Source organism: Triticum dicoccoides, chromosome 2B, assembly GCF_002162155.2.
Source record: "Triticum dicoccoides isolate Atlit2015 ecotype Zavitan chromosome 2B, WEW_v2.0, whole genome shotgun sequence".
Taxonomy (NCBI): domain Eukaryota; kingdom Viridiplantae; phylum Streptophyta; class Magnoliopsida; order Poales; family Poaceae; genus Triticum; species Triticum dicoccoides.
The window spans coordinates 824,369,047-824,384,061 of record NC_041383.1 but is presented as its reverse complement, the minus strand read 5'-3'; the positions used below and the strand labels follow the sequence as shown (position 1 = coordinate 824,384,061).

At 41.4% G+C, this 15,015-nt stretch overlaps 1 protein-coding gene and 1 pseudogene across 1 annotated transcript; one reads left to right on the top strand and one right to left on the bottom strand.

Moving 5' to 3' along the window:
• Positions 1–9,147: 9,147 nt before the first annotated feature.
• Positions 9,148–11,600, bottom strand: LOC119266107. Its single transcript, XM_037547753.1, has 4 exons — positions 11,076–11,600; positions 10,646–10,875; positions 9,636–10,261; positions 9,148–9,453 (listed from the first exon to the last, which is right to left on the bottom strand). The coding sequence occupies exons 1-3, from the start codon at positions 11,575–11,577 to the stop codon at positions 9,638–9,640; spliced, it is 1,356 nt and encodes a 451-aa protein (XP_037403650.1). The 5' UTR covers positions 11,578–11,600; the 3' UTR covers positions 9,148–9,453; positions 9,636–9,637.
• A 1,048-nt stretch (positions 11,601–12,648) lies between these two features.
• Positions 12,649–14,516, top strand: LOC119369026 (annotated as a pseudogene).
• Positions 14,517–15,015: the final 499 nt, after the last annotated feature.

Genomic DNA, 15,015 nt, shown 5'->3' with positions numbered 1-15,015 from the left:
TGCCAACTCAACAAGTTCCATCGGAGACACCTGTAGAGCACCTTTATAATCACCCAGTTACGCTGTGACGTTTGGTAGCACACAAAGTGTTCCTCCGGTATTCGGGAGTTGCATAATCCCATAGTCATAGGAACATGTATAAGTCATGAAGAAAGCAATAGCAATATACTAAACGATCAAATGCTAAGCTAACAGAATGGATCAAGTCAATCACATCATTCTCTAATGATGTGATCCCGTTAATCAAATGACAACTCATGTCAATGGCTAGGAAACTTAACCATCTTTGATTCAACGAGCTAGTCAAGTAGAGGCATACTAGTGACACTCTGTTTGTCTATGTATTCACACATGTACTAAATTTCCAGTTAATACAATTCTAGCATGAATAATAAACATTTATCATGATATAAGGAAATATAGATAACAACTTTATTATTGCCTCTAGGGCATATTTCCTTCAGTCTCCCACTTGCACTAGAGTCAATAATCTAGATCACATCGCCATGTGATTTAACACCAATAGTTCACATCACCATGTGATTAACACCAATAGTTCACATCACCATGTGACCAACACTCAAAGGGTTTACTAGAGTCAATAATCTTAGTTCACAATATCATGGTAGCATAAAGAATACGTGGAGTAAAAACAATTAAATTCATGTTCGTAGACCACCTAGCGACGACTACTTGCATTGGAGTGAGCCGAAGGCGAGCCGCCATCATTGTCCCTCCCTCACCGGAGTCGAGCAAATATTATTGTAGTAGATAGTCGGGAAGTGATCATGCTAAATCCCCAAAGGACCTGCACACCAGAATAACAACCGCCGCCGATAAATAGAAGCGTAGGTTGAAAGGATCCTACATGTAGCACATGAACGTTGATAAAAGAAGACCGAATCCACGTTGATCCACCGGAGATAAACACCAACGAGATCTGTCGGAGGCACACCTTCACACACCCACCAACGATGTGAGACGCACCGTCGGAACGGGGCCTGGGCGAGGAGAACCTTATCCATCTTCAAGGATCCATTGCCGCCTCGTCTTTCTGAGCAGGACACAAACCCTAAATAGACTCAAAGAAACACCTCAAAATGAAGCATGAGCCCTCCTGCCGGCAAGTGACTTGATCCACCGCACCTCCATATCTAAGGCCACAGGACATGAGATAGATCGACGGGCAACGCCGACGTGAGGCGGGGAAATGCTAAACGCCTTGGAGCCTTTCCTTCTTTCTCAAGTGCAACAATAGCTGGGTTGATGGACCTCCAAGTTTTTGAGTCAACCACTAATGATGTAATTTGTGTTTAAGTTTAATAAAGTTAGTCATGAAGGCCTTTTTTCTAAAAAAAACATTCTTAATTCGTGTTATCTTAAAATATTTTTTATTTTCTATTTTAGAGTGGATTTCTCTTTTTTTGAATTAAAACGAGATTTTATTCATTAGCAATAACCAATACATCGTTTGTGAGAAGCGTTACGATTTCACTAATAGTTTTCTGAAACCAATCCGAAGTTGGAAAAAATCTAGCTAATCTAGCAAGTTCATGTGCTACTTTATTAGCCTCTCTATTACAATGTTCGAATTTAGTCATGATAAAATCACAAGCATAGTGATAGCAGTCATCGAAGATTGCCGCTGACTGTCCTCCATCCTGCATGGTCTCAATCACCTCCAGATTGTCAGAGTTGATGATTACTCTGATGCACTTTGAGGAAGCAGCTGATGCACTTTGAGGTGTACATATAAGTTGAATGGGACTTAACTTTTAGGAAGCAGCTGATGCACTTTGAGGTGTACATATAAGTTGAATGGGACTTAACTTTTAGGAAGCAGCTGATGCACTTTGAGGTGTACACTTGGTCTGAGACGCAGATATGATGGGGCGAATTAGGATTACTCTGCACAATTAATTAGAACTAGTCGTCAACCCGTGCGTTCGCACGGGGGAGCTATTTCATATGCAGAGTATATATTTATTTGAAGTTTTTGAAGAAAATTTATTCCTTTGCAAAACGCTCGCGCGGACGTGGTTCAAAGTAATCTCCAAGGATGTCAATCTTGTAAGATATTATGTTACAGAGTACTATAGACCATTGCAAAGGGAGGTAAAAATATCATAGTTTCATTCTTGAACATACGGTCACTTGCTTCAAAAAACAATCTATAATCCTGGAAAAGTTGGTTTGACATACAATCTTTCAAATTTATTTTAAATCTGGTATACTATTTCAAATGGAGAAACATGCAAGCTTGTATGAATCTGGTCAATGCAGCCACTCTTATTTTAAGGCTTCTCGAATCCACAATGTTAATTTAAACTTCTTGCTTGTATACAATATATTCAGTAAATATCTCATTATTTGAGATGAAATACTAAGAAGTAAAAAAAGAAGTATCGAAATTTAAAATATATTGATTGTAGTCTAAAGACTAAGGTTCTATACTAAGAAAAAAATGCTTTGCGCATTTAGTAAACTAAAAGGGATAAATAATATATTCAGATTTTGAAAGGCGGTTAAGTCTGGAAATTAGTATGAAGATACATTGTCAATCTCCAACTTCACTGTCACTTAGATCGTTATGTACAATCAAATGTTAAAAAATCATTACAAATTCTATGTAAGTATCACTCTACCTACCCAATCTTGTCATGTGGTAAATTTGGATGGATGATTTCAAATTTCAAGAGAACAATTATGCCATGTAGAAACTGTGCCCGAGAGGGAATATTTCATTGAACATGCAGTATAATTTTTCTTAGCATGTCCAATAGAAAGTATGCAAGAACCACATATTAAACCATGTATTTTAGATTTTTTGTGTGGGGTAATTTGGATTATATTTATTTGGACATAAGCCATGTGATACTGTTGGGTGTTTGTGTGAAAAAAGTGAAACATATAGTTACGGTTAATCATAAGAGTTATACAGGGGTAGGCTAGATGAGATGTTCGCAACAAAGACACAAAAATGTACACTGATAATTAATTATTTAAACATGTCTAATTGTACATTCTCTAAAAAATGTGTCTGCAAATAACAGAAGTTTGGGGTTGAATAACATGTCGGATTGAGCACGAACGGCGATGTGAGTTGGACGTCCCTCTGTGGTAGAATCGGCAACGTAGGATCTAGTTTCCGCCTCGGTTGCCGTCGTAAGAAATCTGCATGACTTTGATGCTTCGAGGCTGTATTTTGCTGGTCATGAACGGTACACACACTTCTCTAGCCTACCACAAAACATATTTTATTTTAAGATTATGGTCGGGGTTTTAATAAAAGAATTAACATAAAAAGTTAATTATGTCTAACACATATTTGTATATGGCATCTATAATCGTGCATGCAAATGAGATCTTTGTGAGGAATAATACTCAAATAATAATCACATTCACATTTATATATAAGACGATGCATCCAAAAGTTTGTTTTCTCCTGGTTATCACTCCCACATGCAGATATAGACATATTAGTGGCGCTATTTTACTTCATATAGAAAAATAATTAATCTAGAACCGATTTTTTTTAAAATCTCGTGATGAAAATAAGAAAAAAAATAAAGAATTTAGATCCACAATTTACGCCAAAAAACCGATTTTGGCATCGCTTTGTTATAACTATGATTATCTCTGAGAATCATATAAAGTGCAAAGAGGACTAAATCAATCTTACCTATATGTAGTATGGCAAATCTATATGGAATAAATGTAATTAATACGTAAAAATGAATATACTTGCTGGTATCATTAAAATCCAAGCTCCAAGAAAATAAACGTAATTCACCACTGATGCATGCATCATGCAGAAGTACGTAGTATATTAAAGAAAAAGTTTTGTTGAATTGTATAAGTTATAACTGCATTTTGTAAGTAACCATATATATACATGTGGATTGGAGAACAACAGTGGAACCCTTCAGCCTAGTCTAGTAGTAGCACACATGTCCAACAAACAGTATAATGTCTTTACTTTGTATGGCTGTCATAACCTGTGAATCATAAAATATGTTCAGTCATATACAACATCTGAGCTATTAACGATGATTATAACCTGTGATCGATGGATGACCACGACAGGAGATGGATTGCATCGTGCCCCAATTTTTTAGTTTGATTTCAGCGTCGATGAAACACTGAAGGCATGCACAGCTTGAACAAAAACGTGGCTGGATGGCCGATGAGAAACAGCACCCCTATGGAACCATCGATGATGATCTGTCGGCAAACTGAAGAGGGCTATCTGTGGTAGTATGCAGATGAGGTTTTTTTCTTCTGAGATTTCCATCGGGAGAGCACATATGCAATTTATATTTTCAGAACTCAGTCAGGAGAGTCCATGAGACATATGCATGTACGCATATGTGTAAAGATATGTACGGTTTTTTTTTTGGCGAAATAAGATATGTACGCTTTGGAAATTTTTTCTTTTAAAATTTCAATCGGGAGAGCATATATGAGATATATATTTGCAAAACTCAATCAGGAGTCCATGAGATGTACGCATGTAGGCACGTGTATCCAGAAAGGAGGCATACGTGCTAGGAAACCTAAGAGAACACTATTCATCCCATTGTGACGAATAGAAATTGAACAGATCTGACACATGACTATCTACTTTAATCAAGAAATTAACGTGGAAGAGACCATGGAGTTGAGTTTTTTTGCCAAGGATTATATGGGTTGATCTTCACCGTAATAATTCGGTCCCACCAGATTAACGGGACCTAATTACTGATTATTATTATTTTGCCAAGGATTATATTGGTCGATCTCCACCGTAATAATTCGGTTTTTTCTTCTGAGATTTCCATCGGGAGAGCACATATGCAATTTATATTTTCAGAACTCAATCAGGAGAGTCCATGAGATATATATTTGCAAAACTCAATCAGGAGTCCATGAGATGTACGCATGTAGGCACGTTTATCCAGAAAGAGGCGTACGTGCTAGGAAACCTAAAAAAACACTATTCATCCAATGGTGACGAATAGAAATTGAACAAATCTGACACATGACTATCTACTTTAATCAAGAAATTAACGTGGAAGAGACCATGGAGTTGAGTTTTTTTGCCAAGGATTATATGGGTTGATCTCTACCGTAATAATTCGATCCCACCAGATTAACGGCACCTAATTACTGATTATTATTATTTTTCCAAGGATTATATTGGTCGATCTCCATCGTAATAATTCGGTCCCACCAGATTAACGGCTCTTAATTACTGATTAACATGGAAATTTTTAGGAAATGCTTAATTAGTATAGGTATAGAGGTATAGATAGATAGATAGATATAGATAGATAGATAGATAGATAGATATAGATAGATAGATAGATAGACGAAAATGCAATGGAGCGCTCGTCCTCGCCTGCACACGTTATCCCCGCTGTGTGTTCGTCTCTGGATCTAACCGGGCCGTCGTAATTTCTGCTGCACATTACAGGTATAGTATTAACATAAGCAGTCATGGGACCCACTGCACAGTGCATGGCCGTCTGAGCCCGTCCCGGTACAGGTGACTCCTGTCATCAAGTACCTTTGGCCCATGAGGAAAGATGCTCGGGTATTTTATTATTGATTAGTGTGAAGCACATGTAAAGTCCGGCAGTACAATTTTAGTGTTCTTTTTTCAATTAATGGTGCAGTGCTTGGTAAATCATTCTGAAATCAAATTCTTTCTTTATCATAAGCAAATCTTCGTCATTGTGAAAACATATCCTCGCGTAGTTTAAAACAGGATTTACTGATTCTTACCTATAAGAGAATTAACAAAGTCTATCTAACTCCTATTTCATTTGATTTTATCTGAAAATTTGTACGGGTTTTTTCTGTTTGATTAATTTATATTTGATTTTCTATTTTGAGTTTCATTTTTTATTTTATCCATATTCCGCACAAATAAGTTGTCCGGCGTAAGCAAATGGAGTTGCACGTCAACGTGCGGGCGCACAACTGCATCTTAACCGGCCACGCGCAATTGCAGTTGCTCGTCCAACTGTTTTTTAGAAACATGCTGAATATTTTCAAAACAAAATGAACACTTTTGAATATATGGTAAAATGTTTTGAATTATACTATATTAAAAAAACACAATGATTTTTTTAAAATACACATGGAATGGTTTTAAAATTTCTAGATGAACATTTTTCTATATGCAATGAATTAAAAGAATGATCACACATTTATGTTCATGTAACTACATCAAGTGTTACCGCTTTATGTGAACATTTTTATATTACAGGATAAACATGTTTGACTTGCACTTTGAATAATTTCTACTGCCCGACAGAGAAGATTTTAAATACGAGATTAACTTTTATTACCTCCGTCCTGGTTTATTAGCCCCCCTCATATTTAGTGTCATATTTTTACATGATTTTAACTAATAAAATATAAGTTATACATAGCAACAAAAATACTATTATCGGAAAATATGTTTAAATACGAATCCGATGATATAATTTATGATGTCACACTTTAACATTTAGTTACTTAAATATGTGGTCAAAATTTAGCACAAAAGAGGAAGGGGAAAGGACCAATAACCAGGGAGGAGGTAGTACTAAATATGAGTTGATTTTTTGAACACGAAGAACATCTTTTAACAGATATATAAAAATATTTATTAAATACACAAGAATTTTTCTGATATTCACAAACATTTTTTTCAACACAGTACAAACGCAAGCACTCATATACATGCGCATACACTCACCCCTATAAACGCATACACGCACGACTTACCTCCATGAGCACCTCCGAGAGACTGAGCCGGCATATCCAACCACGGGTTGGTTCACACAAACATCTCTTTGATGTACGTGAACATTAATATTTTACCGTGTTTATTTTACCCAAAAGAATAGACAAACTGGAAATAAAATGTAAATACAACGGGATAAAAGTAACAATAGAGCGTTCTCTCCACAAGTTTTTTTAGGAAGTGTGTTGTTAGCTTTTTCTGCTTTAGATTAAGTGGGTTGCTTTCCTTTGTTTTAGTCACGAAAAAAAATACCCACGAAATAGGAGCGCCCGCCGGAGCGTACACCCCGTCATGTGCTAACAGCCCACCAAGATGTTCACTCACGTCGTCGTCGGCTCTCCGTTACGGCACCTGCCCAGGACGTCCTTTCCTCATACGGCCCCACACCCGTATGCCTGCGTTTTCTCTGTGCAAACTCACCTGCGTTTCTAGGAGCAGTAAATGCCATCTCCAACATCGCACTGTTCTATTGGTCCACAAAGCAGGAGCAGGCGAGCTCGTCCACCATATCGCCACTCTCGATAGATATAGATAAATAGATAGATAGATATAGATATAGATAGATAGATAGATAGATATAGAATAGGGACACTGAAGAGGCAGGTCAGTTGAGAGTTTTCCCTTAGAGCATCTCCAACACACATATATATGTTCAGGTTCAAGAAGGTGGTCTTGGTGAGGCTCGCTCGAGTACGTACGGTACGATTGGTGGCTGATCAATTACGGCCACATCCACGACACCTGCCTGCCCACTCATCATCAACTTGGCCAACCGTTGTCGGCCTGCGCGCACATGTACCGCTTCCTCAACGGGTTGGATGTGATGGTATCCGTCCACGTCGCCGCCATGCCGCACTTCCTCTTCGGCCGGGGTCCGCGCGCGTTCATCCAGACAGGACGGCCTACGCGTGGTACATCCCCTACAAGATCCTGTCGTCCGAGATCTCGCTCTACCCCAAGCAAAGGGCTCGTAGGTCACCAAGCAGGATGTGCCTTAATGGGCAAAAGCGACGCCCAACCGGGATGCAGAGGAGGCGTAACAGACGAACAGAGCTATTGAACAAGGTGGAGTTACATGAAGATCCACGGCAAACCTCAGCCACAGCGACAAGACAACGCAGCTCCAACACCAATGGGAAGCTACAAAGGAGAACCATACAAGCTAGGATGGTGTACGTCCAGGGTGGAAGATCACCGAACCAACAGACCACCTGCTATCCGTCACCATACGTCACAGGGCCCCGCCACCGCAGCTTTTTCCGACTTGAAAGCAACAACCCAGCCAAGGCCATCCCACGAACATATCGGAGAATAAATGGCCGAGTACCTCAACCAAAGCCACGTCTCCTACGTAGCCTCAACGCCAACTCTGTCACCTCCCACTGGTCCTGCTTGTCTATGCCCAGCTACAAAAATGAAGCCATTGCGAGGGGATACACCGCCAACATCCGTTCGCTCAGGATATAGGGTTGATTTCCCCCGAAGCTGTAGCGCCGGTCACGGGAAAGGTGCAACGATCGCTGGTCAAAGGCCCACGGCCGTGGCAGGGTTTTGACCCAACCTACTAGCACCCACAACCGCACGACAGTCCGACGCCGGCAAGACCACCAACCACGACCTCCGGCGAACGCCAGAAAAAAAATTTCAATTGTGGAGGGGGCAAACAGAAAAGTGCCAGACAAAGTCACGCGCTCCACCAGACCAGCGTGTCTGGTCACCCGCGCGATCGATACGCGACCCACAATATTGCAACTCCAGTAGATGCCCACCGCGACCCACAATATTATACGGTACTACTGTAGAGGCAAGCGGTGGGCATCTACAGTGGTACCGTATAATATTGCAACTCCATAATCTTTGTAACTCCGGGCATAATATCACCGTACAATATTGCAAGCCTCTTCCCTCTCTGAAACCTTGCTTGTGTTACAACTCTGAATCGTTTGCATGTGCCTTGCTTGTGTTACAACTCTGAATCGTTTGCATGTGCCTTGCTTGTGTTACAACTCTGAATCGTGTGTTTCAGAGAAAATCGTGTTTTTCAACTCTGAACCCCCTCTTGTAGCACCTGTTGCAGACTAGTTTTGCTCTTCGGGGGAGGCCTACTCCACTCGAGCTAGTTTCAGTTTGACAGATAAATCAGAGGAAAAGTATGAGGCTTCAGTTTTAAAGTGGCCTCTGCTTATTTCAGGTAGCTCACTGCTAGTTAATGCATGACATGACAGCAAGCCTGGCCATTGAACACCATGCAGATAATATATACATACATACGTAGGGCTATGTTTGAATAATTTGGGCCTGAGCGTCGACATCCAGAGTTCAACATCCAGAGTTCAAGAGTATAAAGCAACAGCACCGACAACACAACAACATCCAAAGTTCAAGATCCAAAGTGCACCGACAACATAACAGCATCTAAAGTTCAGCATCCAAAGTTCAACATCCAAGGTGCACCGACAACACAACAGGATCCAAAGTTCAGGATCCAAAGTGCACCGACAACACAACAGGATCCAAAGTTCAGGAGGCAAGTGCGACAAGTAAAAATAAATAAGTCTTGCTGGGGGCACAGCACAACAAACCCCTACATAAAACAATAGCAATAGCGCTAGTCAGGCTCCGGACGGGGCGGTGGAGTCCGGTGCTCGGCGATGTTCCTGCTGATGCTGCCTCCAATGCTGTAAGAAGCCACAAATTTTGTATATCGCGTCAGTAGTCGCTGGAAGGTATCATACAAGGTAAACATGCTTGGAAATGCGCAAGAATTTGATTGTGAATGTGGTCAATTTCACACATGGTAAAACACTAAGCTAAGCTCACAAATCGAGGTAAAAGACTAAGTCACGGCGACTCCACACACCTTCAATAGCCGTCGAGTACAAGATCATGATTGTCCATGACAAGACGAGACCAAGCGACAACTATCTCCACTTCTGAGCCGCCAACATGACACTTAAGCATAGTTGTTTGACACTGCTGGACAGGAAAGTGAACGTAATTTATTCGAGAGATACTGGATTTGGACTTTGAATATGCTCCTATGACAACTTGGAGTGTGCCCTGCAATCCCACTGACACCACATTTCTTGACAAAGGAAGATACCCATCTAATCCAGCATGCATCCTTTCGCCACTGCAGTCAAGCAAGACAACTTCCTCGGTGCATCCCTCCATTACGTCAAGAGGAGAAAACGTGCAAGAAACTTTGCAGCCATAGTTAAAAGGCTCCCCTTTAACCACACGAACACCAACAATTGTGGCCTGGATTGATGGAGAAAGTCGCTCAAGACTTATCTCTGCTGTACAACAGCAGCTATTGATATGCATGGTGTCATACTGCTTCACGGGGCGGTACCTTTGGTAGGCAGTGAACAATGCTGTATCTTTGAACTGTGCTCCATATTTCAATTTTAGTTCAATTTGAAAGAAAACAGGCTCGTCAGCCACAATTGCACGAGACAGGCCAGTCAAGTGCAAAAAGGGGTCCTGCACGCATAATTTTCATCATTGTCAGTGACACACATCAAGCAAAATAACAGCTAAAATACAGTTCAGTTTAACTAGACATAGCCTAGCAGAGAGACCACATGGCCATAATATGACCAGAATATGAAGGAAAGAGTTCCCAAATAGATCATAGCCTAACAGAGAAAGCACATGGCCATAATCTGGCCAGAATATGAAGGAAAGAGTTCCCAAACAGATCCTAATAATCTCTGCTGCTATAATACACAGTTTTGAATTTAGATTTACAACCAGCAGCTTCTGCTTTGTGTTTATAGTGTGCTTTCTTGAACACTGGCTACCGTACACTTGAACAAACGGACTGGTAAAAAATTAGACGAGAAGATATATAGACATTATACATACCTCTTGCTTAATTCTTTGGCAGTTTTCCTCTGAACGGCAGAAGAGAATGTTGCGGTTGTGGTCAAGATCGTCCCGTGCGGCGACCACGCCGTAGACATCAAGAGGCCAGCTCAGATTAGGATTGAGATCAACCAGTTTGATCGAGTATACTAGCAAGGCAGGGCCAGCTACGGAAGGGAACCGGAAGTTTTCGGGCGTGGAGGCCGTGAAGTGCATAGAACTCAATGTTGCTGCAGCACAAAGTAAAATGATTGCGGACTGTTAGAAAATATGCTACTAAATTTAGCAAATACAAATCTATGCGTATAAAAGAACAATTTTTTTTTATTTTTTTATTTTTTTTGCAGTGATATACAAAGACGGAGTTGCATTTATTAACTGAGGCCCAAGTAAAGAGAGTAGAAAACAGTTAATTTTTTTTTTTGCTTACTTATGTCATCAAATCCACCGTTTCTTCCGGTCCGGCTGCCCCAGGTAGCCTCCCAGCCGTCACGGTCCAAACAATCTTCAACGTCCTTTTGAGCAGCACATTTGTGGCTCTTTATAAGCTCCGAGATGCCCACAAGCGCAGTGGATATGTGACGCAGCTTTTCAACCTTGTCCGGTGAGATGGGGACTCTGAATGTTTTTAGAGTGGATGCGAGAGAGGTGAAGCCGAAGAGCAGCTGCTGCGTCTCGACCAAGAGAAAATCCATTACCTCCTCCCCAGTCTTGCAACCTAGGTAAGGCAAATTCACCTCCGTGACTTGTCGCGTGCGCATCTCCTTGAACTGGGCGGACAAGTTGGAGATGTGCTCTTGAGAAACCTTGTTGTTTCCAGCAGGCAACAACCCCCTGGACGTGACCTCTCTCCTCAGAAACGAGATCTCCCTCCTAAGCATCTCAAGGTGGCCAGAAAGAGCAACAACCGAGTCGTCGTGACCAATCTCCATGCCGCCGGCTCCTTGCTGGAATCCCTCACCGTCCCCCTCCCCTTGCTGATTCCCAATTGGGGTTGGGGCTCCATACTTATGAGGGACCCCGAATCTGTGCCAGAATCGGAATCGGAATCCCTCTCCATCTCCGGCTCCTTGATGGAATCCCTCTCGGTCCCCTTCCATAACTCGATTTCTATGGGGAAGGGAAGCTCTGCGACGTTGAGGCCGGAGCCGATTACATCCGGAGCGACAAGCACTACGAGCACCGGGAGAGGCATGCATTGCCCCGAGGAGCCTCCACTGTTACCAGGTTCTTTCTGTTAAACAACGTGACAGGAAGTTGTATGCGCCTGAGGACATGGCTACCGAAGCTTGTAGCATAGGATAGACTAGGAGTTTGTTACAGTTTATATTCTTGTTATCTTGAATATCTATCTCTAGTCTATCCCTTGTTCCCAGCCTTTCTCACACTTTCTAGGTGGACACTGAACTGAATTATCTGTGTTGATGCTTGAGTTGAGTTATCTTCAGACATGGTTTTGGTTTGTTTACCTGACTAAACGAGGTTTTGTTGGTGCAGATATGGTATAGCAACGTTCCTCATACCAAGCTGGTGCTGGTGCAGTACAAGGGGCACCAGAACTGGTTTAATGTCTCCGGGGAGCACAACTCGTCTTTCCGGGAGGCAGAACTCAGTTCAAGCATTACATTGATTTCATTCAGGAGGTTACATTCAGACATGCTACCATTCCTTAGAGTATCATTCAGAAGTTGACAGCCTTTGCATCGTCAATTTATTATTGCAGCAGTTTATACACAATAAGTTACTCTAGTCATGCATAATAGGATTATTCTTTCCTTGTGAAAAAAAGGATAATGCATTGGATTTAGTAGGAATTCAATGTAGTTAAAACTTAAAACTCTGTTTGGCATGTCTGATGCTACCACGCAGGCAAAGAAAGATGTTTTTTTATTATTTTAGAAAAGGAGAGGCAAAGAAAGATGTGGCATGGGGAAAACAGAGCCGTGTGGTTTTAGACGTTGGCTGTCGAGTTGCTAGCTTTGGAGGATATCTGTTTGAGAGGAGTAGATGTGCTTACGATGTCGTTTGCACCTAAACCTAAAGATGAGCTTGAAGCTCAGGTGCAGTTTAAGGTCGAGAGAGGAATCCCTGCTGCTATATCAGCGGTCTTTGATGGGTACGAAAGGCTCCCATTTCCCAGCAGGGTCTTTGATGCACGCTGTAGAGTACCATGGCATATTGAAGGTACTTTCTTTCTTTTACAACAAGCCTCCTCTTGTACAATATCATTCCTCTATGTTGCTGTTGTCTGAATTTATCAGTGTTGGTAAGCTCTTGCTAGAACTGAAGACACTGTTACGGCCTGGTGGTTACTTTGTGTGGTCTGCTACTCCTGTATACCAGAAACTGCCAAGATGTCAAGATATGGGAAGGTAAATTGTTTTTTTGTTTTTTACATTGTAGACATACCATTGTTGCTACCAAATGCTATGTCAACTTGACTGTTGTGATGAAATGGTAAATTAGTTATCTAATATCTATCTATTTTGTTTTGCACTTTGCCAGCAATGTCTGGTCAATGTACTGGAAACTACTCAATAAAGTAAAGGATAGGGATAAATTGAGTAGGTGTGCCGATTTTTCAGAAACCAATGGACAACCGCTTCTATGACAGAAGGGTCTGCTGCAAACCCGGCCTCCGCTGTGTGGAGATCTCTTGTGATAATCTTGATGCTGCCTGGTGAGTGTTCTCATTCTCAACACGTTATATCTTTAATGCTGGTCACTGAATCTTGTACCTAATTTTAGGTTCATGTATTCTCTTATTGCCCTTGAGGAATGTTTTATTGCAGTCTTGTATGCATAAATTGCCCGCAGACCCCGTCGTCCGTGGTTTACGTTGATGGCCGGAGGAATGGTGGCCATTGAGGGTGGAAAGACCTCCTTACTGGCTGGAAAGCTCTGAGACTGGAGTATATGGAAAACCTGCCCCTGAGGAGGATTTTCTAGCGGAGTATGAGCACTGGAAGCGGTTGATAAGCAATTATTATATGGAAGGCCTGGGCATTGATTGGTCTGCTTTCAGAAATGTCATCATTGTTCTTTTTTAGCACCGTAAAGGAATACTTGTGCCATCAAGTCTGCAGTTTTCTTCCACTGCAATTTATGTTTAGCAGCATTGACATCAACTGTTGTTTGCAAGTCTTGGAGCAGGAAAATGCACTACGTGATATTAATCCGTGTCATCCCCTTCCTGTTGTAGGTTTGCAGCAGCTTTGCAGGACATGAAGGTGTGGGTCATGAATGTAGTTCCAATCGACTCACCTCACACACTCCTAATCATATACGAGTAGTGCGGGCTGTTTGGACTCTACCATGTCTGGTACGACTTGTTTAGCACCTACTCCCTCCGTTCCAAATTAGATGACTTAACTTTATACTAACTTTAGTACAAAGTTGGGTCATCTATTTTGGAACGGAGGGAGTACCTGAGAAGCTACGATCTTGTCTACGCGAGCCATCTTTTCTCGAAGATTAACAAGAGGTAATGGTCTTTTCACTAGGGAAACCGACATGGCATGAAAGCCACCATGACTAATCAAATGATGGATGTTTAACCTGCTAAATTTATGCATGAAAAAAACATGTTGTTATGGTTGTTGATAGAACAAGAGTTGAAGTCTGACTCGAGTGATGAATGATGTTGCTGTAGGTGTGAACTGTTGGGTGTGATTGTGGAGGTGGACCGGGTAGTGAGGCTGATCGTCAGGGACGATATGGAAACAATACGCGAGGTGGAGTCAATCGTCAAGTCGCTGCACTGGGAGGTCCGGCTGTCGTTTGTGCAGAAGACCATGTGGCGACCAAATACTTCTTGGAGTTGATCGGAGCTAAAAAAAAGGGGGATCTGGATGAACCGTGCATCCATTGATATAGACACTGTGTTTGTGTAGCATATCATAGCATAGCATAATGAGATGATATAGTTACTGTCAATTTTGTTCTTAAATTAGCAGAGCAGGCTAGGCATTGTATGTGATGTGATGTATGCATGTAATACATGATGATTATTGTTCATGTTGCTACGGGTGAGTAGGCTCTGCAAGATTGAGCCTAACATACATACATACATATATACATACATACAGGTAATAAGATGAACAAAGTCGCTGATGAGGTGCATGCATTTATATATTTGTTTTGTTGAAAATGTTTCACTCATTTCACAAAGTTGAGACATTTCTTTTGGGTTTTCAATCTCAAGCAGTGCCTGGTTTTGATCATTATTTTTACTTGTAGTAGGCCTGAGAACATAGCAACATTATGGGCCATTTGGTTCGTTGCGTCGTTCATGTTTGGTGCATGTCCTGAGGCTGGTGGCCTGGAGAATAGGAGCAAGCAGTTAGCCTGGATGGAGCATGAGGCAGCAC

Bases quoted from the DNA above. Each gene is read 5' to 3' on its own strand.
- LOC119266107 (XM_037547753.1), bottom strand. From the start codon at position 11,577: ATGGAGATTGGTCACGACGACTCGGTTGTTGCTCTTTCTGGCCACCTT. The intron at 10,876-11,075 runs GTAAGCAAAAAA...TTTGTGCTGCAG, and splicing joins CGGTGGATTTGATGACATAA to CAACATTGAGTTCTATGCAC. The intron at 10,262-10,645 runs GTATGTATAATG...TTATGCGTGCAG, and splicing joins GCCAAAGAATTAAGCAAGAG to GACCCCTTTTTGCACTTGAC.